At 37.0% G+C, this 26,926-nt stretch overlaps 1 protein-coding gene across 1 annotated transcript in view; it reads right to left on the bottom strand.

The window, feature by feature from the left end:
* Positions 1 to 26,926, bottom strand: part of thsd7ba (thrombospondin, type I, domain containing 7Ba) — a 189,456-nt gene that overhangs the window by 102,580 nt on the left and 59,950 nt on the right. The window contains exon 4 of the mRNA XM_056754951.1: positions 1,244 to 2,093. Coding sequence (XP_056610929.1) covers positions 1,244 to 2,093 — 850 coding nt within the window. The remainder of the gene's footprint in view (positions 1 to 1,243; positions 2,094 to 26,926) is intronic.

Raw genomic sequence — 26,926 nt, 5'->3', positions numbered from 1 at the left:
TGATGACACAGATGACAAACCCAACACCTCATGAATGCAAAATTGCACTTGTGTCTTTATAAGCCGATGACAGATGACAACGCTATGATATTTGTCTATAAAAGCTCCTATTTTCACCTCAAATGAGGATTCATTTAGGATGATCCCTATTTTACACCTATTTTACACATAAGGAGGTGGTGCTTTACATTCTGAGGGCTTAGACCAGACCACATCATGGCATATTGCAAATCCCAGATAGCACAGGTACGTCTGTAAGACGTATGCTTAAGTTTTGGAAACATCTGCTGTGAAAAAACGGTTTAGAAAATGTTTACAGTTTTACATATGTAAAATGAGATGTCTCAGAGATGTACTGCAGATGAGCAAACAATCAAAAAACGTCTTGCAGATGTTAATGCAGACATCCAGTAGTCGTCTCCCTGATGAACGTGTGCTATCAGAGATGACAACATTCCAGGTGATCTCATGCAATTTCGAACAAAAGGTTAAGGTTTGGGTAACATGTCCCCTTAAGACCATTCTACACACATTCCAACCTGGCACACATCTCAAGCTCCTCTAAACAACCTCACCAAAGGTAAAAAAGAGCCAAGACATGAAAGTCTATTGTTGAGACTTAAAACCTTTATCAGGAGAGCCTGCCTGCAAATCAATATTTTGCAAAAGTAGGCATTTTTAAAGTCATGTTCAAAGCCAGACTTAGTTAAAGCATTCATTATCCTCAGTTTGTGGGAAATCCATACTCTTTGTGAGAGAAAGACGAGCTGCGTCCCAGACGAAGTCTAACTCTACCTCAGATTGAGAGCGCAACGAGAATAATGCACAAACCGGCCTGTAACAGTGATTGACCGCCTCTCCAAACTCGCGCTGGGGATCCAGAGATTGCCGCAACAGAGTAAATTCAATCCTTTCCATTTCGCTGCAGTCCGTTCTGCTCAGGGGGGCAGCTCTCCCATGCCGCTGCCAGGCATGTCTCTCCGCTCACCTTGTACGGTTTGGCAGTGAAACGGAGATTAATGGAGGACTAACCGATTTAGCTAGGCCCACTTCACAGAGCTGTCTCAGAAATCCTACTTTCACACAAGAAGCGGCGGTACCTTGCTTTCAAGAGCATAATCTGGGATTTAGACCTTAAAGGGGTTTATGTTCTCACAGGGTTTGTCTTTTCAGGCATGCATTCCTTGTACATAGATTATTGTAAATTGGATAGACGTGCTTGATGCGTCTTTGGGTGTCTTACCTCAGCATTGCATTCTTCCCATCGCTGCGCACGCAACGAACTTGTCGCGTCTGGTACCCGATCTCTACGTCCAGGCCCTTCAGGCCGTGGTAATGATGGTTGAGATGGTGATGATGTTGGTGGTGCTGGGAATTCTGGATATGCCGTTTGACTGTATTCCTCTCAGTTTCTCCTGTGCTAAAGTCCAGCGTGGTCCTACCACCCATCCAGAGTCCCTTATGTTGTGGCTGTCTGCACTCACTCCACGAACCGACTTTAAGGCTGTACTGATGCTCGCTCTCTCCAACAGGGCAAGGTGACAAGTTTGCACAAGTCCTTGTTTGGGTGAGGTTGGGGCAGTTGGCTCCTCCGTACATCGGTGCCGCCAGGACGTGGCGGGTCTGATGCTGGAGACCCGAGCCACACGTTCTACTGCAGCCAGACCAGGAGGAGAATTCAGAAACAACGCAGTCGTGTGGACATGGGATCAAGCAGGCCTGCTCCAGTGCCGGGCGAGGGGAGAAGAAATCGCATATTCTCTCTGTGACGGTTGTGCGGTTTGACGTGCGGACGCAGTGGACCTTCCGTCTCTGAATGCCATGCTGAGCCGTGATGCACTCTGATGCTCGAAGCCTGAGCTCGTTGGACTGGAAGGGGGCTAGAACGCACAGTCCCCATTCGGTCACATCCCATTCGAAGAGGTCTTGGTGCCACTCACACACTTTGAAACAAGGCCTTTGGCTCTCAGGTTTGTCTGCGTGGCGGCAGTTCGAGTGGTGTGTGGTCCAGCCCTCGGTGTGGATGCACCACACGGTCCTGGACTGAACTCCACCTGTTCCACATTCCTCTCCAATACACCTGCCCCATTGACCTGAAAAGGAGAAGTGAAATTTTAGCACACAAAATTGAAACGGATAGTTTACCCAATTTTTTTATCATTTATTCACCCTCATTTTCTTTATTATAGCAGAACTCAAACATAGATTTATTTGAAGAACGGTGGTAACCAAACCCGCATTGACTTCCTTGCGATACAAAACCATTCCACAAAATATTTTATTTTGTGTTGCACAGAAGATAATGGGCAAGCAGGTTTGGATTGACATAAGGGTGAGTAAATGGTGACATATTTTTATTTCTGAGAAAATTTCCCTTTAAGGTCAACTAATTTCATCAATATGTCTTTTTGTATGAGCTAACTTAAGTTCATAGCCACAACAGGCATACACGTCAACAAAAAACATGTCATAGAGTGCAAAAAATTACAGACATCCTATGAAGAATGTTTAAATAAACATTTTGAAATAATCTGCAAAGTAACGCGTTAACATCAGGAATTGTAAATGTTTCATTGATGTTTTCAGAATGAAATTCAAGTAGATGTCTTTTGTTTTTCCTTCTACATTTATGAATAAAAAATCTCATAAAATCATATTTGAATGGTGAACAATTCAAAACAGAAAACAAACAAGTAAATAGAAAGCTTTTTTAAATCCAAGCTAGTATAAAAGCAGCATTCTCAGGCGAAGATCTTAAACTGCCGAACGGTATTTGTAGCTCATCGGAGCACATCATTACTTGTTTTCATGAGACTGCAACATCACCACAGGTTTATCACATCACAACATTTATTTATTTAACTGAGGGAATTGTAGGTCTCTCGCACACTGAACTAAAACTGCTTATCATCGAATGTTTATCCACCTCAAGAATCCATGCTAATATTAACATTTACAGGTATTTCACAGCCTCCCACCGGCTCTCTCCCTGGCTGGCTACACATGCACAAATGGATTAAGATTGATTTTCCAGTCAGATATTGTACCTGCATATGTGAAGCTGCAGGCTGAAACTGTTAGTGATTGCAGCTGTTGTGTTCTTTGAAATCATCTACAGCTCAAGTGTGTCATTTCTGTGCCACTGGTGTAACACAACAAAATAGCAAAAATAATGATATATGTTTTCAAAGAGGGTTTTACCCATGCACATTCATCCATTGATGACAAACAGACCAACAACTGCTACCAACCTCTCCCCATTGGTTGTTGCTATGTTAGGCTGATAAACCGAATCCACAGTAGGCCTACATAATAGCCACAATATTTTAATTTTTCGTTAGAATTCACATATACTATCATATTTTTCATAGCCTGCTTTCATTTTAGGCTGGGACAGGAGAAACGTTTCAATATTCAAAATGAAATATATATATATATATATATATATATATATATATATTGAATACATTAAAATTCTAAGTTATATTTAAGTTATATTCATGGGCATCAAAGTGAGAGCTGCGGCCTTTATAGAGAAATGAGCAGACTCACACTTCTCGTGGTTGTTTGGAACGCTGAGAAGAACCTGAACGATCAAAAGCTTGGCAAAAGTCTGGAATACAGACGCTACACTACAGATCCGGTTCATGTAGTGTGAGATGAAATTTTCCTTCTATTGTATATGCATATATTTAATATGATGCATGCATATACTGTACAAAATCCCACATAAAATATTGTGATGCTTTCTTATAAAAACTAATCCTAATCTGACTGGCCGGATATACTTTATCTAGGAATCAGAGAATATTACTAACTCTGATTTTGCTAACAAAGTTTTGTCAACAAAATAAATTGTTTTCATTTTAAAAAAATTATGGTGTCTGAGTTGGCTGGTTTAGTGCCGAACAAGTCTTAGAAGAGACTCAATTTTGTCTGGGGCATCCAGCAGCTAACGTTTCCATGACAAATTTTATAGATTACAAAATCTTCACACATTTAAAGTTGCTTTGTGTGTGATATTTAGAAGCATCTATTGACAGAACTGAAACAAACTATACATAACTATGTCTTCAGAGGTGTATAAAGACCCTACGTTATGAAGCGATATGTTTTTATTACCTTAGAATGAGCTATTTCTATCTACATACGCCGCGGGTCACCTTACATGAAATTCACCATGTTGTTTCTCCAGTAGCCCTAACTGGTCAAACTGCTCCACAGAGCTTGTGTCATGAATATGTTATCTCCTTCGGCAAAGAAGCGAAAACGTGAGGACATCTTAAAACTGTGTCAGCCACCGTAATGCTTTGAAAGAGAGGGCCGTTGGTTGCAATTCGCAACCTCCCCGCTAGATGCCACTAAAATCTCCCCATCGCACCTTAAGGCTTTTTTTTTCTTTTGTAATGTGGTCATGCACAGATACTGCATTGCTATTATTTGAATTTGTTTCATGCAATTAGAGCTGCACGATTTCTACCTCCCACGATTAATAACAATCGTGGCAGAATGTGTTAAAAATGTTCATTTTGGTCACTTTGAAATGCAGTATTGCAGAAGTTCAGCTGAAGTGAAATAAAAAATGTAAGTAAAAGAATTATCATGACTATACATCGTCATGATTGAAATTTTTACAAATAATTGTGATTTCACTCAATAACATTTAGCCCTACGCAAATCTCATTATTTCACATAAAGCCTACATGCATGTATTTTAGATGAAGCCTATATGCATACATAGACAAAACAACCTAGTTGCTTTACATATCAGTTAAACAATGGCATGTTCTAAGGGGCCAGTTCTGAGCCAAGAAAAGTGCAAAGTGTACTGGACTACATGCCGACTGTCAAAAGTCTTGCTTACAAGAATCACATAAGCCTCGATCCCACCGCATGTTGGGGTAAATGCATTCCGTTTGCACAACTGTTTGTACACACCTGCAGACACACAGCTGTTGACTGCCGACGCTCCAGCAAACTCATAAAATCAGCGCATCGCTGATGTCTAACAAGCCACTCGCTTCCATCAGTCCTTCGCACCTGGTCAACTGGAGGCATTATTCTGCACAGTCTCGCCACGGCCAGCTCGGGTGTTGCAGTGGCAGCTGTGGCGTGTGGGTGATTTATAGCAGTGTGATTCAGAGTGATTACACTGACAGTTCAGCAGCAAACACAACAAACCGTTCCCTTCCAGAGATCTACGCCTCCAGGGCTGAATAATCACACAGTCCATCACGGGCCAGACCCTCCTCATCTTGCTGGCCCTCCTTTCACACTGCTTGTTTTACGTTTGGTCTCACCTGCACCCTATGGCATTGCCCCATTCTTCTCAGGTTTTGTAACTAGATCGTAAGACCATCGAGAGATCTGACATATTCCCTTTCCACACATAGACTGATTGTCGATAGACCTGAAGGGTCTCTGCATGTTAAATATTATTCACCATATATGCTAACACATTTCTGTTGTATAGATGCATTGTGAGCTTGTCTACTGAGATGGCTGCATTCTGTTTGGAATGTTTCATAGGAATAGAGTTTTATCGATGACTCATTTTCTTGCTTAAAAACTTGTGAATTCATTCTCTATTCTCTTTTGGTTAAAACAAAAAGGAAAGTTTTACAATTTCCATCAATATGTTAATTATTGTGATGCTTTGAATTAACTGTTATACGCAAGTTACTCATGAATACATCCCTGCGTTGAATGCCGTCGCATTTAATTTATTCAGTCTAGCAAGTGTTTAATTATTGAATTCAGATGTTTGGCACATTGTGTGCTTATAAACTGGTAGTCCATCCATCTATTCCTGCTCTTAATTTCCTCCAGGTGTCTGTCTGGACTGACGAGAAATATTGATGACTGATGTTTAATTACTTAATAATTGACTGGAGTTCAGTCAGCTGTGGAGCAACGCTGGGAGACGTTCTGATCTGCTGAACACAAACGTCTCATCCTCACCCAGCCAGATGGAGCTACAGTTCACACACCAGATGTAGAAGGTGAGGTACAGGGAAAAAGTGTTTAAATCCCACGTTTCCCTGGCAAGTTTGACAGTACGAAAAGATAAGTGTTCAATTTTAGCTGAAATGTAAATGTACAATTTCAAGTTAGCAGGTTCCTTCTTGTTGGACAGCTTGCATTTATAAAAACAAACCCGTGGTGCTAAAATGTAATTCAGCTGTCTCAACTGTTTACACCTGGGATAATACTGTGCAGAAGATGTATGGTAATTATTAAAATCACTCAGATAGCAAAGACCATTTATTTCACAGTATCTTGGGTAAATAATGCATCATTTAAAACATTACTTTAAACCACACACAAAACCTTTAAACTTTGACTTTAGTCCACATAATTGCACAAGTCACACTTGGGACTGAATCATATGGAATGTTAAAGGATCAAAATACTTTTAAACAGTTATCAATTTTTATAAAAATTGCCGTTGATACTATAGCTTGACCAGATCTTATTCTGTTTTTCTTCCATATGGTTATATGTTTGAAACATTACAATGAACCAATAACCTCATGAAACAACTCGGTCACATTCAGTTCGAATGGTGCAAAACAATCTGCTGATCTCAAAGATCATTCTAGTTACAGTTGACCTGTTGTCCATGAACTCTAATGCCAATGTGTTTCTTTTCAATAATTTTTAATGTTGCACGAATAAACACACACACACAAACAGAGTTACCAAATTGTTAATACAAATATGAAACCAAACAAAGCTTTTGTTTTGAAAAAAAGTGATTCAAAAGCTTTCTTTTCATCACTTGTTCACCTTCATGTAATTCCAAACCTGTTTGACTTTCTTCTGCGGAATGCAAAAGAAGATATTGAATTACATATGAAGGATGTTGGTAACCAAACAACGTTGGCCTCAATTCACAAACGTTGTATGGACACAACAACGCTGAAACATTTCACAGAATGACAGGAGTTTTGAATGACATGAGGGTGAGTAAATGAGTGCGTTTACATTAAAAAAATAAACGAATGTCTATAAAAAATATGTCAAAAAACAAACTGTTTCACGTGTTTACATGCGTATAGTAAACCGGCTACGCAAAAAACCTGTTAACATGGAAGTTTGAGACTCGCAGGTTTCCACGCATGCGGTGACGTCATCGTTGATAGTCTGTTTAGTAATAAAAAGTGCGAAGGGAAATCGGTCAGAACTGACAGAAAACCGGCAAAGGCGTATACATGCAGCGTGAAATCTAAGTAATGGGCATAAAAGTACCTCTGCCGAGTGGATTTATGAGCTTTCCACGATAAATAAAAACCGTTTACAAGTTAACATGATCTTACTTGTTATCAGCTTTTTAAACATAATCGGAGTAAGACTGTGCATGTAAACGTAGTAAATGTTAACAGAATTAAATTTTTTGGGTGACCTATCCATTATAAGAAATCATTTGGTGTCAGTGTTTGGGAAAATTTCAAAAGCCTGTATGCATAAATGACAGAAACATTTCTGATATGAAACTATAGATGGTACAGTCCTAAACGTAATAGGTTTGTTCGACTTCATGCGGTGATTTGCAGACAAATCGGCGAGATTAGCCACTTGCAGTCAAGGGAGGAGTTGAAAAAGGCACAGTCAAGTCAGACTGTTACCTAGTACACTTTTGTTACCTAGTACATGTATTGATGTCCGGCGATCTTGGTGGTTACCATCAGCGAGTGATGAGGGCCACAGCGAGAGAAATACACTAAATAGCATTAGCATTTGAAGCCTACTATACTGTGTCACACGAGTGTTTACATTTATAACTTGTTATTGCCCAACTACACCATGCCAATTTGCAGTGATTAGGTACTGTTTCTGTAATGACATAGATTGATTGTCTGAAGTTTATTTGTATATCACGTCTGTGTGTGAATGGTTCTCAGTATATATGGTTGTATTTATACAGTACTTATTCAATGTTCCTTTAGACCATTAATACAGAAATCATTGCAAAATAATAAGTTGTGCAGATGTCAAACAAGACTGTCAATGACTGTATCTTTGTGAAGAATCTCTTTTTCAATCAATAATTCTTTTACTGGAATCCTGTAAATATTTGGCCGCCTGAATCAGCGTTTTATAGAGTCACCACACTACGACTGGGGTCGCAATACTCGGCAGCAGCAGCATTCCTTATATGCACACAGCATCATGTTGTTGATGTATTGGCAGTAGCTAGTCTTCGTACTTGCCACGCTACAGCATCAGCAGCAGCGTAGTAGATCTATTCCGCCAAGACCAACTACATTTATATGTAATTTACAGTACCATGGTAAACCCTCCGAGAGCGTCATGACAGAAAAACATATTATTGTTTAGCATTGCAGTAATGAAAGTATAATTAAATTAATATGGAAAGTTATTCATTTTATTGTGACTATTATAAAAATAGTGCATCTCTATTGCATTATGTTTTTTTTTTTAAAGTTTGAATGTTGTTACTGTCACAATAAATCAATGCAAATAGCTAAAATCCTTACGGTTCAAAATTGTAATTTACACAAAAATTTCTTCTTTTTCCTTTTCTTGTTTAGTGTTCTTGAGGTGTTCTTGATGTGGTCTGTGAAATTCACCCACATACTGTATATTCTAAGAATGTTTGTCTTGTATTCTTCAACCGGATTAGACATTATAAGAGAAGACAGCTTTTCTTCAAAATTGAGGCGGATAATAATTGTGGCCAGTGTGTGAAAGAGTACATAACTAGAGATTTTTAAGGTCCTACTTTGGTTTATGGAGTGTCCAGCAACAAGTTTATATACATGGAAGGTGTAAAAAAGTAAAAAGTGAAGTTTTCGCAGGCAGTCCTTAGCAAAACGTAGGCAGGGACTATATGTAGTGACGTAAATCACGGCGGTTCGGGAATCGGACTAAGGACGGCTCATTTGCGTGATTCAGAGTCGACTCCCTTATTCCAAGCCAATAACTTTGTTATTTATCACCTTCAGATTTACAACTTGGCAGACTGCTTACTTTCCAACACGGCAACATTACCCAATGCATGAAATGTAATTTTTATGATCTCATGTTATGTACTCTTTAAAGAAAAACATTTATTTCATAATGCGATACCCACGATTTTTTATTGTTTAACTTCAATGAAACATGCTAATATTTACCAAGGCGACTAATATTTTAACTGTATATTAATCAATTTAATTTAAGATAAGTGCAGTAGCCTGTGTCATGGTGGATAAACCTAACTTTAGTGCCATATTCTAATTTAGTTACCAACAACACTGCTACAGCACCTACACAATCAACTGGTATGATGAAATTCCACTCACTGCCACCAAACTGCCCAACAGCTTCAGTCAAAGTGGCATTATTCCCCAGGTGTAATTGCTTGACTTCTGTAGTGTGAACGACTCTTGACACGAGAGCACTACCAGCCAAGGGATAATTGAGAGAGGATGCTCTCTCACCTCACTATCAGAAACACCAGCACCACACCACTGAAGAGGCTGAAGAGCTGCACAAGGATGCAATGATGAGACAGCAAGAGACATTGAAAGAAAGGAACACAAATCCTAATGAGAAATTAAAATTTCAATAAGAACATGCTTTTGCTCAATGACACTGTCAGCTGGTTGCTTTACTTGAACAAATAAGGCTCTTCGTGTCTTTGACAGTATTCAAATGCTGTACAGTATGAATTTAATATCTGCTGCTATTGTTCAGAACTGCAAGTACAGTCTGAATGAGAGAAAAGACCAGAGCGAAATGTAAGTGGGCAGATTTCCGTGACAGCGGCGAGATTAAGATGAAGATCGTCTGTCACACTGATCCGTTCCTCTAAATACAATCTAAATCTCTGTCAGGCAGCGAGAAATAGCCATGACAACACTTTGAATTTGAGGGATCCTGCGCTGACCCCAGGAACCGATGTGGTACTTGAATTGAGACTTTAAAAGATTAAATAACATTGGCTTTACTTGAAGGACCACACTTTTCTGGCACTTCAAAACAATATCAAGACTGAGGCGGAATTTACTAGGAATGAATTGTGGTTATAGCAGCCCATTCACTGAAGGAACTATGTAAATAAGTTAACAACGCAGAGTGCCTAAAAACTCGGCACGGCACAATTCTCCATTTAGCAGGTTGGAACTGTGGACAATGCAGCAGGCTGTTGTACTTTTTATAGGGTCTGTAAATCATTGCATCTGATTTGTTTCTAAATATGCAGGTCTAGTTAACGTATGTGATAAATTATTACTGCCTTGCATGTACACAAATATAATTTTTCTAAGAAATGTTCAGTTTAATGCTTTCTAGTTTTAACATGGATACCAGGAAAGTTGAAAGAAAGAAAATCTGATGATGACTTAATATACCAATGCCTCTGTAGCACATTTTAATGCTGAAACACTAAATAATTTCACTGTTAAATGGAACAGTTCACCCAAACGTAAAAATTATATCATCAATTACTCATCCTCAGGTTGTTTCTGAAAGTTTTTTTCAAACATTAAATTCCCTTACGTAACAACTTTTCTTAGTCCTGTATTTGTCAATTCTCTCAGAAATGTGAGACCATGCGTAAACCCGCGAGAGCGAGATGAAAGAGCAAGCCTACGCGTCAACCAGGGAGAGTGGGACAAGGAGTATGCGCATGCATTTAAATTACATTTATGCATTTGGCAGACGCTTTTATCCAAAGCGACTTACATTGCATTCTCCTATACATTTGATGTGCAATCCCCTGCATGGGATCGAACCCACGATTCCACGAACTTGCGTTGTTAACGCAATGCTCTTACCACTGAGCTACAGGAAAGCATGCAACCAGCTAAAGCGAGAAAGAGATGGTGTACTGTGTTTGCGAAGTTCAGCTGTGCTTGTTTGTTCACTATATTTCGGTGATTAATGTATATATTACATGTAAATGGTGGATATAATGCTGGATTCGGAGATCATTTGAAACTGATAGATGTGGCGGTCCAAGCACTTAAACATGCCGGTCATGAACCGCATGCAGTAAGTGAAACTGAGTCATATGTCTGTGTTTTGTTGGCAATCGGTGCTACACAACACTAACTTATAGTGAATCTACAGTTATGCAGGGACAATGCAATACTGACGGATGTCTCCAGATGAGCATATAGTACACACTGATGTATATTATGATGGTGCCGTTGATGGTGCTTCCTGCAGCAAAATCATGCGATAATCATTTTTACTTGTCTGTTTCTCATGGGGAAACATCGAACCATGAGCCACCGCTGGTGCCAGCTGTTATCTCCAGAACCATTAGAAGAGACAGGGACTGTACTAGCGCTCTTCGGTGGTTGGGCTAGAAGATGAATGGAGTCCTTCACAGCTTCCATGCATCAGATGGGACGTTCACCTTCATCTTCCTCTAAATAAGATATGTGGCGCCACAACAGCAAAAGCACACCGGGAGAAAGGTACAGCCCAGAACCCACAAAATGGAGGGAAAACCCTGTGTCCAAGGACAAAAAGAACGGGGAAAGCTTATTCATGGGCAGAAGAATAACTAATGAAAAATGCTCAGATTGATTGACAGATATTCAAAATCTGACTAGATCAGCACCAAATTTGGCCGATCTCATGAAATGATGTGAAATATCCACCTTGCGTGTTCAATTATAGGGTGCAGTTAACTTCTGTTTGGCATTATCTTGTTAAAACAAGTGGTCTAATATGGATAGTGTTTTGTATTAGCCCTGTTCAATTTGATCCAAATATTTTATTAAACTGCTCATTGTAGAATGACTATTCGTTGTGCTTATTTATCAGTTCCTCTATTAAAACACTTATATCGCTGCTGTCCATCTAAAACCTTGTATATCCATATTTTGTGATTTTTTTGCCATGAATCATTGTTCTTTCAGTTTCACTACTGTCAAAAATGATTGGCAACTAGCAAACAGTATAGATTGGCGGTATGGTAATGTTCTGGGCAAAAACTCCTTGCCCATCCATGTAGCCATCATGTATAACCCCTCTTAGGGAAAACAGAACAGAACAACAGATACCATTAGTTCTTAACAACATTTAAGGGTAACACATTATGTTAAGTAATTGAGACTTAAGAAAAGTAAGTCGAAGTCGAGTCTCGATTTTAAATGTGAAGTGGAGCTGTGGATGGAGGAGGGTAATTTGCTCATGAGCAACGCAATAAGCTGTTGTTAGCTGAATGAATTTTAAAACAGCTGTAAAGGCATCATATTTCGATGGTTAGATTAGGATCAGCTGCTGCGAGCTTGACTCATGTGACCTGCCCGAACTAACACTATACAATTTATTTATTAGTCAGCCTATATGTTTGTCGCTGTGCTTTGCAAATATATATCCATAAAAGCATTAAAAATGCTTATCAACTTTGACAACACAATATTCAAAGTAAACACAATCATTTAAAATGACAGTGTTTTTCTATTTCAATATCAGTGGTTTTGGAAGGACAGTGAAAAATACATAGTTACCGTATACAGTATAACATAACCAAAGCAACAATGCTGATGAGAGCATCCCTAATTCAAACCTGAATCTCCCACTTGAGCCCCACAGTTCCATCTATCTGGAGCATACCCCGTGCAGCATACTAACAACCACGCAATGTTTCCAACCGAAACTTTACTTTGAAGTATTTACGTTGGTCTCTTTAAGGCACACAACAAAATCGCAGCTCCGGAAAACTGATGTATTTTCAGAGCAGCTTATATGATATATGAATTTGAAAGATGCGCGTTAAACTGAAGCCCGCTGTGAAGAAAATGAGCCTCGACTCTGTGAAGCTCCTGATACATGACAAGAGCTGAGACAAGACATTCAGGAAGGTTCTCTATAATTTGGGACAGATGGCGCCTCAGCAGCACCAGCTGCATGCTGAGAGAAATATGCTGGGTAGAGAAATACAGCAAGCATATAAGGAACAAACAAGCCAAACAGTTTTATTTACAGCAAACTCTTGTCGGCGTAAAAAACATCTGACAACTTGTGAAGACGCAGGGCATGATGGGATCTTTTATTATTTATTCTTCACCTACTTTGATTGGAAGCTTTAGAAAAATAAAGACTTGTGAATCATTTACAATGTTCATACTCTGCATTCTCAGATCAAAAGTAGAAAATAAAATGGAATACAAATAGTCATAATTTGTAGTCGAATAAAAACGTTGCTGTTAAACGTGGGACCCCAAACTGTAGATTGTAAACAGCAGCGTTTGTAGAAGTGCATGGAGGTGAAAACATGAAAATATGACTAAAATGTTATTTTCCAGCAATTGGCAGAGGTGGCCATTTTAAAATGGAAATCAAGATATAACATGTGATCTTTAACAATGAGAATACTGACAGCGTAATTCACACTTGTCAGCCGTAATGGAGCCACGTATGACGGCACTTTAAGGTCTTTAAAGTGATAAAAAAGGAATTGCTATCATTCCCTCGCTCCATCTTGCTGAAGGGAATGCAAAGGGAGGAATAAATTACACCACTGTTTACTTTGCAGTGTCCCTTATATCCGCTGTTCTGGATGTCGGGCTTCAAATCCAGATTTTACATCTGACACAATATGAAAACGAACCCCTCTTTTAAATAAAAATGTCCTTAAAAAATGTAAAAAACATTTTCCATGGCTTAAATTATTCATATGTTTGCTTTCTGAAGCTCTCTAGAATTTCAGTGGTTTCATGCCTTTGACAGCCAATGATTAACTGCACAAAGCACATGGTGAGCACAAACCATGTTTGTCTTTGTTGCACATAAACTTGTATTCAATGTAGTCAAGTTTATTTTTGCTTTTTCATTAATGTGTTTTTGAGATTTCAAATGCATAAACCAAAGTACAACAGAGTTTGCATGAACATCTTTTTATGAACATTTTCCTGTCTTGTAAACTCTTATATGAATGGTTTAATGTATTTCCTCATTTGCATTTAACTCAGTTTTCTTTTAAACAACTATACCAGATTTTGATCAGCCCTAATTTAACTCTCATTTTGTAATGACATAATTTAAAACACAGAAAACACTGATGCACAAATATATCATGTCATAACAAGCACTTAGGGGATTGGATGGATTGCAAACTGAGCAATAATATTCAGAGCAACATGATCTATTTTTGGTAACAGTTTCAAAACAGAGGTTGTTTCATCAAGCTCCAGTCTTTCTGTGATCACTGTTTTAAATGCAAACTACACGCAGAAGCATATGTAGACCATGCAAACAAAATCCTCATGGGCTGCAGTTATAATTGGGAGCTAATGATGCTGTTTTAGAGGACAAGCCTCCCAGGACTTACAAGAGAGAGAGAAAATGTGAGAAAACACATGACTTCAATAGATCTGTTACACAACACACTACAACCACACTAAGGTGTGAACATTTCATGTCGTATAGTCTTTAGCTTGAACTTTATTCACCTGAAAGCAAAAATTAAATACAAATTAAACAGTGTTGAAAATGACTTTGCTCTAGATTTCTTTTCTAATATAAGGATCTTAATGTCATACTTCGAATATGACATTTTTCTTTCTCTACAGCAAGTTTTAAATCCAGTTTATTACACCATGTTTACATATCACATCCTAAGAATGCACATTGAATAAATGTAAATATACAAATATATATATAACACAGAGATAAATCTTAATTTACGTTTTTTCTTTAGATTAGTTTTTTAGCATACAATAAATTTGTAATTAAAATGTAATATATCAGGTCATTTTTGTACTGCAAACCAAGTGGCCTATAGATGGTTTCAGCTACAACAATGTAAACAAATGTTATGGGCTAAACTTAACTTCAGGTAGACCTCCACAAAAAATCAATAACTGTAGAGTATTCTTAATTGAGTTTAATGCAATTGAAGTTTGTCAAGTTTCTTTTACTTCTTTGAGAACATGACAACTTTGTTTGACAGTAAACCTGACATTAACGGTTTCAATTGTTCATTCTTTGATGTTTTCTATTTTGTAAAGAAAACACAGTGAACACGTCTACGGCAGTTATGCAAAGTAAAACTTCACAGAACTTGCTGATATCCTTGTTCTCTCCACTGTGTTTAATTGCTTGTGTTTTCCCATAAACAAAACATGCAAGCAAGTCACTTAAAAAACATCTCCCAAGTGAAAAGGAGCATTCCTATCTCTTGGAGTATTTGACAAAAAAATACTGATGTTTGTTTCAGTAAAACAGAGTTGGCAGTCACCAATGGAAACCATCTTAAAATTGTGACGTTTTCTTATCTTTAATTATAACGTTGCATATCTACACTGTGGAGCAGAAACCTCATGTCTCCATTTTTCATATTTATTTTATAAATCATAAAATTTGTTATCTATTCTTGTTCATCTGTGGGTTTTGAAAATATTTAACCAATATATAGTATTAAAAAGTGTGTGTCAATCTTGACAACAGTGACAAGAGCCAATTTTTGTTAAAAATACTTATTTTTATTTCCTACTAGGGCTGCGACAAACGATTATTTTGATAGTCGACTAATCGAACGATTATTAGATTGATTAATCGACTAATCGGCTATTATTTCAATGACTAATCAGTACGTTTTTAATGATTATTCAGCTTTTGCAACTAGTTAAAACATTGAGTTATAGTTATAGATCTAGTAATGAATAAAATCAATTCAGCTTTTGAAATTTGCTTTAATGAACTTGAACCAACTGGTTACTCTCTTTAAGTTTGCTGATTCTGTCCATCTCGAATCACACAAATACTCTTTCTCTAGAAACTTTTAAATACAAATAAAAATAAATAAATCAGGTACATTAAAGGCAATTTTTTTTTAAATGTAAACGAATCTCTTGACACAAGCATTAAGCAGCATTTATATGAAAACAGTTCAGTTTAACTCTATCCCCGTCAGCCTTTTAAAAAAAAAGTTGCCAGCCTACGCCAGCGTTTTTTACATTTTAACCAAACTTTGATGGCTCACACTACATTTCTGTAAAGAATATATGGACAAACAATATGTCCAATGAAAGAACACAGTCTCTGCTTTTAAACAAAGGAAACCGTATTCTTCAAACTTGATTTGATCTTTTTTTATCACTCCTTAGATGTGGGTAGGTTTCTTCAAAAATGCATCACTTTGATTAAAATATAATTTTGAGTCAGTTAGTTTTTTTGTCAAAGATTGCGCACATATTACACTCCGAACAATCGTTAAAAAACCGATAAGAAATAAACTTAGGTTCTAGGATTCTGTATTTTCCCGAAAGGTGTGTAACAGCGCCACCTGCTGTACAGCAGTATAAACACTAATTGCCGTTATAACTCGTTTGGCGGGGAACCGTTTTTTTTAAATGACGAGATAAATCATCACTCATGTCGGTGAAAGAGTTAATGAAAAAGAGCAAGAAACAGAAGAAAATATTTTAAAATAAAGTCAAGATATAAGACTCCTATCACTTAACTTCCCTCTCATATAAGGATTTACCGCTCATGTAATACCTAATAGTGTTATAATAATCAAAACAGGCTTGACTTTTAAACTCGATCAAAGCTTTTTACTTTGCAAAACAAATAATAACATAACTGTAATTATATGATTATTGTTGTTATTATCATTACTGTTATTATTGCATTCTCTCATAAAAAGATTTACCGCTAAATTAGTTAGTTAGGTCTAGATTGAGAAGACTCGCCTCTCTTCTGCTCATTCTCCGGGATGTTTCCTTTTAAATACTCCAGCATGCAGGTTGTGCTGATGTGAAGGGCAAGTTCCGCCTTGCTTGTATTACACAACCGCATTTTGTCGTTTTCAATTTGGTAAAGCTTTCCTACACTTTACTTGTTCGCATTCGTTTGTACTCCGCCATAATTCTCGCTGCATGTCTTTCACTGCGATAGCATTCGGGAAGGCTGCATTACACTCTAGCGCTACAGAAACGTAGCGGTCAAATTGTGATATTGCAGGCCCTTAAATTAAGTCACGTAATCAAACGACTACTCGACAACAAGAATATTTGTCGACAATTTTTTATTGTCGACGTTGTCGACAATGTCGACTAATCGTTTCAGCCCTATTTCCTACACAGTAATAGTCTTGGAGATACAAGGTTTTCCCAGGCAGTGACAATATGTTAAACGATAAAAGTTTACCAAAACAAGACATGAAAATACATGTGTTCAACATACAGACTATTGATGGTTTGCTAGTGAGTAAAAAAACACAATTTATTACCAGAATGTCTCTTTCAGCATTGCTCTCTCAGTCTAAGGCATTTCCTTCAATATCTAAACATACTGTGTACATGACCTTCTCATTTATGAAACAAACCCATTCCCTTTGAAGGAGATTTGCAATGATCAAATGTAAAAGCAAAACCCAGCGGCGTCGACAGGTTGAGCTCTGTTTATCATTACAACTGTGTGCTCCCTGCAGCTCATTGAGATGCAACCTCAGGAGCCTCTTATTTAGGTCTCCCGTCCGTCCTTCCGAGATGCACATTCCCAGCACAACACCATGTACAGCTGTAAAAATCTGCATGTTTGCGCAGAACATTTGATCTGGGACTAGTTAACGTTAATTCTCCTCATTTAAAGACAACTGTTGATTTGAATATTTTAGTGACATTTTAAGCAGAATATGTTGGCTGCAGCTCACACTGTATCAGATACCCTAAACATGTTTCATTCAGGAAAATGACCTAACCTAACTCAAATTTACTAGTCTTATTCAAGAGCAAAAAACTCGGTAACCCTTACAATAAGGTGCTATTAGTTAACATAGGTAAATGCATTAGGGAACATGAGCTAACAATGAATTATTCATTAATCCTTATTAATGTTAGTTCATGTCAATACAGTTATTCATGTCCGTTGATGGTTCATTAACTAATGTTAACAGTGACAACATTTGATTTTAAATAATGTATTACTTACTTAATCCTCTTCGTCCCACGTGAGACATAAGGCCGCAATAATGTTTTAGTAAATGCTTAAACTAATATGAAATAATATTAATAAATGCTATATTAGTATTGTTCAGTGTTAGTTCACGTTAGCTAATGCATTAACTAATTGGTAAAAAATAGCACCTTATTGTAAAGTGTTATCAAAAACTCTTTAACACAACTAGGCTGTACATTGTCTAATTTTAGTTAGTAGAAAAGCAGTGGATTAGTACATCCTGAATTGTGCTATAAAAAAAAACTGCTCATGGACGGAGACATTTTTCAACTTCTGTCAGCATGTATTGAACAAGCACAATGGAGGTCATGTGATCAGCAGCTCAGTGATCAGAGACATAGATCCATTCCAAACTGCCGACTAATAACAACACTAGGCTAATTGTAACTAGACTAAACTAGATATTTAGTAATAAGTCTACATAATGAACCTTCACAATATTGTAACTGTGCAGATGAAAAATGACAGTAAATAACAAACAATATATTATTATCAGTACATTAGCTTCTTTTCCATCAAACTTTAAGCTTAACTCCTCACTCAGACTGAGAAACTAAGATTCTATAATAAAATATACCGGCCAGGAAAACATTAGTTGAGAATGTTCTCATTGTTTATAAAAGCTTCTTCCAGATGTGTTTTGGCATTTATATCTGTTTAAAACAGTTGCAGACTCCATTATATTTTTTTGTAATTATTTATTTGGATTTACACTTAAATATTCAATTTATTAACTTGACAAATTTTAAAGGTAATAATGCTGTATACCATGACACAAGTTCCAGTAATTATTTTAAACCGAAAACCTGATACTGTCACATGCCTAGGTGCCTAGGTGCCCACAACACCAATTACATTTTTAAGGGTCAGATGAGGTAAAAAACAGCTAAATCTAACAAGTGCCCATTTTCACTTGTTACAGTGGTAGAAGCCTTTGATTTCAGAGACTTTTCAGTCTTTTCTCCTAATCAAAGGTCTGGCTTTCAGACAAACATCTCTGAACGATAAAGTGTAGTTTTAATAACATGACAGTAGTCTCTCCACTGCTAATGTCATGACCTGAAAAGACTCCCACAAACTAGCACAAAAATCCAAGTCTTAAAAGGCAAAAGCGTTCACAGGTTACTTAAAAATCCAGGACACAGCTTTCAGTTACAGCTACATACCGTATATATGCCTATATTATGTAGTTGCTGTATACAGTAAAGAATGTTAAATGAGGAATTGCTGTGAAGTACAGAACAGTAGCATTACCATACTCTCTAGCTCTGGACAGCATGGTGACAGGAGGACAATGACATCCACTGCAGCTTAGCCATGGCTCTCGCAAGAGCCCCTGGAGTGGCCCCGGGGCCATGTAATACCATGTTAATTACCACACACACCGAATAGGGTTTCAAACAGGAGTATGTGGGTGAGTGGAGAAAATCTAATCACAGGGGAACCAATTTCACTGAATATGTCGGTGTAGTGGCTGGGTAGGTAATTTGTGATGACACACAGAAAACATTACTGCCATAACAGTTGCTGAGCTGTAAATTTCCACCTGATGGAAAGTGATGGCTTTTTGACAATGTTTTCGTGTCAGTCTCCCAAGTCAAGCAGTTTATTTTTCTCTGCGTCAGCGATGTCACATTTACACTGACTGTCATATTAATTTCCGGTGAGTGAGAAGGATCAAGAGATTGTGCTGTCAAGTTACAGTACTTAAACCTTCAGTTTGTAATCACAGTTCGCCACATTCCTTAGTTTAGCTTAGTTTATTTATTTATATAGCACAATACAACAACGGTCGTTGAAGCATTGTGCTTTACAAACATTTTCCAATTATAAATAGTTTAAAAAAAAACAGAAAGACATACAACAAGAAATAACAGGTATAAAAATACAGCACATTCCGGATGACTCGCATGCTATGGGCTTTTTCTAAAATGGGATTTTTGAGTTTTATTTTAAACAGAGATTCGGTAGTGATCAACCTAATGGATAAATGGAGGCCATACCAGAGTTTGGTGCCGACTATTGCAAAAGCCCGGTCACCCTTTATTTTTAGCCATGAACTGGAGGACTTTGACAGTCTCAGATTTGATGACCTTAAACATCTAGCCGCTATGTTAACAGTCACAAGATCAGATAGGTAAAAAGGAGCCAGACCATTTAAGTCCTTTGAAAACTAATACTTAAACTTTAACCTCTCTTCTAAGATGAACTGGCAAGCAATTCAGAGAGAGTAGGACTGGTGTAATGTGCTCAAATTTACATGTTCCAGGGAAGAATCTAGCAGCCGCATTTTGGACTAATTGCAAATGATTTATATAATAGTGACTAATTCCTACATAGATTGAATTGCAATAGTCCAGATGAGAAAATATAAATGCATGAACTACTTTCTCAAGTTCAGAAGAGCGTCAGAAACTTTTGACTTTAGCCAGAAGTCTTAAAAGAAAGAAGCACGATTTAACAACTGGTCCGAGTCAAAAATAAAACCCAAATTTCTAACAGACGGTTTTACATAAATAGCTAAGCTTCCTAGCACTTGATTAAGGTTGCCAGATTAGGCAGTGACAGACACGATTGCCACAGTCTTACTCTCGTTTACAAACAAGCAGTTATAGAAGACAGCCAAGCATTGTCAATTTGCTTTATGGGCACATATATTTGTGCGTCGTCTACATAGAAGTGAAAAATTACTCCATGTTTTCTCAAAAGGAGCAAGTATTAAGAAAATAAAATGGGGGCAAGAATAGATCCTTGGGGAACCCCATTAATCAGACGTGCTTTTGAAGATGAACATTCATTTATATTAACAAAGAAGGTTCTGTCGTTCAAATAAGATTTTAACCAATTCAGTGAAAGACCCTTTATACCCGCACATTATTCAAGACGAGAAATAAGAGTGTTCCTCTAATCAAGAGTAGAAAGCTACTTAGTGAATTTCACAAATAACCTACAGAAGATTTTGGTGTTTCGCTACTCCTTCAAAACCTTTGAGCAGGACTGGCCAGCTCTGCTCCCGAAGGTCCACTGTCTAACAGCTCCAAGTCTAATCAAACACACCTGAACAAGCTTATGAAAGGTCTTCAGGATTACTTGAAAATTACAGGTAGGAGTGTTTGATCAGGGTTATAGAAAACTCTGCAGGACAGTACTGTGGCACTAATGAAGGAGGACTTTGCAATAGAGGAAATTTTTTTTTTTAAGAAGTGTTAGATTACTTTGATAAGTTAGTCAGAGCTGAAGACATATCCCTGCTGAAAAACATAGATAACCAATCGAATGCATCACAGACATTTTTATGGTTTCCTTAAGAATACTATTACAACCCAATATTTGTATATTTCCATTTAAACCAATAAACAATTCCTTAATACTTTTTTTGGGGGCCATTATTCTAATAGGATTTAACATCTCAGCAATATAATCCATCATATACCAGTAGGCATAATTACAGTTTCCATCAAAACCAATTCTTTAATAGTTTGTATTGTTTTTTTTCAGCAGGGATGTTTGATAAACTGTATCAAATAATATAGTGACCAAAAGTGATGTCCAAGCGTGATTTCCCTGCTTTAAAAAACAATACTACCATTAAAGTTGACTACAATGATCAACAATTATAGCAAAAATCAACGACATATGCGCTAAATAAATGATTTTGCTTCATTTCCTGCAATATATTTTCTTTAATATGCAATTTGTTTGGAATATGAGAATAAAACCAATGCATCTGTAATGTAGTTTTGTCAAAAAATCTTTTAACTAAGATAAGTCGGCTTTTTATCTTATTTTGTACCACACTCAAATTTTGATGAACTAAAATAAAAAATATATATAATATCAAAAAGCCCTTTGAATAACACTTTTGTCCACTACTGTACACAATTAATATGGTATGAAAAGTAAATGGTTTTCACACTATGTCTGTTTCGCTATTTAAAACAAAACAAAAAATACATTAAAAAACGTTTTTAAGAGTTTCATGTTACATTTTGTACCCTTATGGCTAAATTTCCCGGTTGTTATACACTGAGGTCACATTAAAAACATCCCATGCCAGCTGATTAAATAACTATGTAAAGTTGTGTAGGTGATACAGTGACATTTTCTTTTCTCCTCTAGAAGCATATGGACACATCCTCCTGTCCCTTCCTGTTACACAGCACTTGGCCTTTTACCAATGCAGCAGCTAGTTTGATAGCCATGCCAACAGCTTCACTACAGAGCCTGTCTGTCACATTCCTTCTGGCATTGTCTGTCGGTGGTTCACACCTCTAACCTGTCGTGTGTAGAGCTGAACTGACCCTGTTGACACTGACAACCAAGACCATTTACAATCTCTTCAATGGGGCAAAACAATTATGGATGAGAAATATATCAACTGAACCAACCTATTAAACTCATGATTTTGATTATAATGTACCAATGTATGACACACAGTAGATAAAGTTTTAAAAGGTGAAATGTCTCTTGTCTTTGGGGTGGGGGCATTAACAGTGAAATGCTGGCAATAACACCATCTTATCACATTTGGCAACTAATGGAAATGGTTGGGAATGTTACAGAATAAACCATTCACCCGGACATTCCAATTCACGGCTGACTTCAAATGAACTGAGCCTTTTAGAGGCATGTGTGGTATTTATTGATCATTTGTTAATGTTCTAGAAAAAGATGGCCTCTAATCGCTGAGTAATGGATAATATTAACTTAAATCATGATAATACAGCCACAGGAAAAAATAGAGACCATTTCAAAATTCGTAAAAAACAGTTTTTCTGAATTTACTATATATATGTAGTAAATAGGTATGTGTTTAGGTAAAATCATAATTTTTGTTTTATTCTGTGAACAACCACCGATATTTCTCCCAAATTTCAGATAAAAATATGGCAAAATATGCTCTATATTTTTTTCAGTCCTCGAAAACTGCAATTAAGAAACAAGTTGGCATTCACTTTTAAGCAATACAAAAGTAATATTTCTACATTTGTTAATTTAAACCAAAAATAATTTGTCATAATAACCTCATCATAGTTTATCATCAAATAATGATTTAATGAAAATTTGGAATGCTTTTCCGTGGCTGTACATATACAAAAAAACCCCGCAAAAATAGGGCACAATGTTCTGTATTAAAAGGAGAATCTTTTAGATTTTTCCGGAAGCCATAAATATCTCCTTAAAAAACCTAAACAACCCAAAAAAATAAAGGTGCATTAAACAAAAAACCTAAACATTAACATGCTATTTGTGAAGTTTATGACAAAGAGAGACTTGTTGTTTCCCTGTTTATGAATATACCAGCAATGTGATATTTTATAAGAGGTGACATGTGGTGATTTATCATATGTGACATATGGTAATATGAGTTCCATATAGACACACTTTCACACTGAAATCTGACAAAAATATTACTGAAGACTTAATAATTCGAAACTCTTATAAAATTCTTATCTCTAGAGGATGTTGCGGAAGCTAACAGATATTAAGGTTGTGGGAAATGTGTGTGTGGCTAGTGCTGACATAAAGTGCAGAAAAACAAAACAAGCTGATTTGAATTCATTTGGGAGTGTGCTTGCACATAAATCACGGTCATTAAAACATAAGGTCTTTCTGAATCAAGCCTTATGGCTAAATGAACGGTTTGACAACGTGTGTCAAAATGCTACACGCTGTAAAACGTAAATATGTTCAGTAGTTACTTTACCAACACCATGTGTCCACATTTCACTGGCCAGTATTTTGACACACATTGTCAGAATGTTAATTTAGGCCATTAAACTTGAGTGAAACCAGTAAATTTAGATATTTTCAGTAGATGTGTATGTTTATTTTATTAATAGGCTATTTAATAAAAACGAAAACTCTTCAGAATTTCTAAAAACACCTTAGGAAGCTCAACACTTTGCATGCTGTTGATGAAATAACCTTCAGAGCTTAACAGAACTTCAGAGGCACAAGGATTTCTGAAATCTGTATCTTGGCATAGAACGCTCTAGTGGGAATGAAAACGGCTTGGAAAATTCCTGACTGATGGGACTGTGGAGACTGAATGCAAAGCTTTTAAGACAACCTCAATCAGCTCTTGTGCTCATGAAGATAGCGCCGCGCTGGCTACATCTTGCGATCGCGTGATCAATGCTAGAAGATCTTTGAAGACTCAGTCTGCAGACTGTTTCAAGGTCGCTTTGATAAGCAACACATACAGATGACCGTTTAGCAGAAGAAGTGACTGCTGCAAATGCGACTGTTATCTATTATCTGTAATTGTGTCCGTGCGATATAATGAATGTTAATGTAGAAGAAAGTATTATTGGGGCCATCACAAGGTAGTTAAAGGAAAGCTCATTATATATTTCTGGTGAATATCGCTTTGTTTTTTTTATTCAGATACAATATTGGCAGAAATCTTAGTATTAAAATACATTTAAATTATAAATGTTGCCCCCGGGGATGAACTGAAATACGTTTAAATTGAGGCACTAAAATGATTTACTCAAAATATATAAAAACTATACATTTATACAGTATACATAAAACCCCTTCAGCAGCCAGAATGTCATCGCTAGTCTTCAAGAAGGTCCCATTTAGCCTCCCTCTCCCGCCTCCTCTGTCGTTGCCAGTCAGTCCTTCAGCCCTGGGTCTGCTGGCATCTGGAGACACCTCGACTGTTTTCTTTTCTTTGGCTGTGTGTATGGGCTTTGTTTCAGGAAAATTGGCTTACTATTTATGGATTTGTGCTAATCTACTCCCTTAACTTGTTGTGATCTTTGTCTGTGCAGCGTCTAAGGTGAACATAGATAACGTAGACATGATGTCACTGACAGCCGATGCAATCGTGAGTAACAATGGCTAAAATTGACTAGAATTTTGTGGGATTCAAACATTGTTGAAAATACTGGGCCAATGAAAGTACACATGTGAACATAAAATATACACTGCACATATAACACTAATCATCATTAATGTGGTCTGGCTCCTGATGTACAACCATGGAAAATGGAAGCGTAACTTTGCTTTATGCTATAAATATAAATACATTAACTTCAGCTTTAGTTGAATTCTCATTTCCATTTGTAAGGGGATGTTCATTACCAGTCTGTTACTGTTAAGTGCTGTGATTATACTGTGACGCCACCGCCTCTCTGTATTCATTCTCATTTTCTTATCTTCGTGATCGGCAGCGGCCATTGACCGCTGAATGATACATGACGAAAGGCCCGAGATGAACTCTACGTCCTTAATGAAACCCTCATTGATTTCTCATTCCAGGGAATCATTGCCTCTTTTATCATGCTCTCAACCTCAAGTTCCCACATTTAATCTGAATCGCACTGTCTGGAAACACTTCTGTTCAGATCTCCAGAGGATCCTAGGGAGATTCGTCAGCATAATACAGGCAAACACAAACCTGTTTACCTCATTAAACCTCATTAAATTGCTCCGGTTTAAACAAACTACTCTGCCAAACCTGTGGTTGCAAGAAATTTACTGTTCAGAAAACATGGGATAGGATTTTGGTGCCTGTTTATGTGTTTATGTTACAGTACTTAACATTTGCTTCATTAATTGAGATACAATTAATATACAAACTACCTAAACATCTCCTTTGTATCATTAAATATACTGTTGCTACCATAAATAACAAATGGCTAAATAAAAGTCAATATGATAAGATGATCAACATTTCTATGAAATGAACTCTCAATAAACGGTAACACATTATGCCAAATGAAATAAACAATAGCAACAATTAGCATTCGCATCCAGTTTATTACAGTAAAAGTTCAGTGAATGTTCCTGTTCTGAACATTTCTACAATGTGTAGTAGGCAAGCATGACTACTGAACAGTCCAAGAGGGACGACTGTTTAATGTCTGCTGAAAATGATGTCAAGCTTTGAGAATAATGTGGATAAATGTGCCACAAATCTCCACGAGAGAATGGATTGGTGTAATTGCTGTGGGTGTCACTTGCAGTAATTTACAGTGGAGCTGATTCTCACTGTGTTCTAAGAGAAGCTGAAGAACAGAGACACCCGTGGTGTTATTCTGCATCTTCAAATGCCAGTCCACCCTCAAATCTTTATAAGTAGCACAATGCCGTTCTGTGCTGTACTTGGTATTTGTTAGAGGAACATATTCAAATGTCAATCTGTCACTTCTTTCCAAAGCTAAACACAGACACCAATCATTTGGCTTTTTGTTTCATCTCAGAGACAACTCTGCATAATGATAATTATGAAAAATTGATTATTTCTAAATAATCATGGCACATTTTAAACACATTTTAAAAATAAGTTGTAGATTTTCAATAGTTAAACATTGTTCAAAATAAAAAAATATTTTAACACTTTCTGGTTGATATATATTGTGGGACATGTCTATGAGTAATGTGAAAAAACGTATAAAAAAGTCTTAACGTCTAAAGAAATGACAAATATAGAAAACAAAATAGAAAAACTCTCTAAAATCAACGGTGCCATTTAGCACTTAAAGTGGTTCTTGGCTCGTAATCATAGGGGAACCACATAAGTGCTATATGGAACCATATGTTGGTGCTTCGTGGTTCTTCAAAGGTTCTTCAGCATTTCTTTGGGATGGCTAAGGTACTATATTGAACCGCTGAAGAACCATACAGGTGCTTAATAGGTTCTTTATACGGAAGCAATCAATTTCAATTTTGTGAATTGTTGACAGATTGTTCTGTCTTCATATAGGTTTACTCATCTTCATGTTGTTCGAAACAACATTATGGTATCATTCAGCATCTTACAAATACTGAATGTTACTGACAGCCTCAGTCAACATTCACTTTTACTGCATAGACCAACATGCAAGAACTTCAACAGACAAAATATCAATAGTCTTCATAATTTGAAGAATTTGGTTCCAAATATGTGTTTTTATTGTGCATTCTAATTGATATCAATAAAACTGCAGTCGGTTTGTTTTGATTTAAGCCATGATATCTCCATTTTGGAACCAAACTCTTAATT

This window comes from Triplophysa dalaica, chromosome 8 (genome assembly GCF_015846415.1).
Source record: "Triplophysa dalaica isolate WHDGS20190420 chromosome 8, ASM1584641v1, whole genome shotgun sequence".
Lineage (NCBI taxonomy): Eukaryota > Metazoa > Chordata > Actinopteri > Cypriniformes > Nemacheilidae > Triplophysa > Triplophysa dalaica.
Note: the sequence above shows the minus strand (reverse complement) of the source record. Positions and strands in the feature narration are given on the sequence as shown.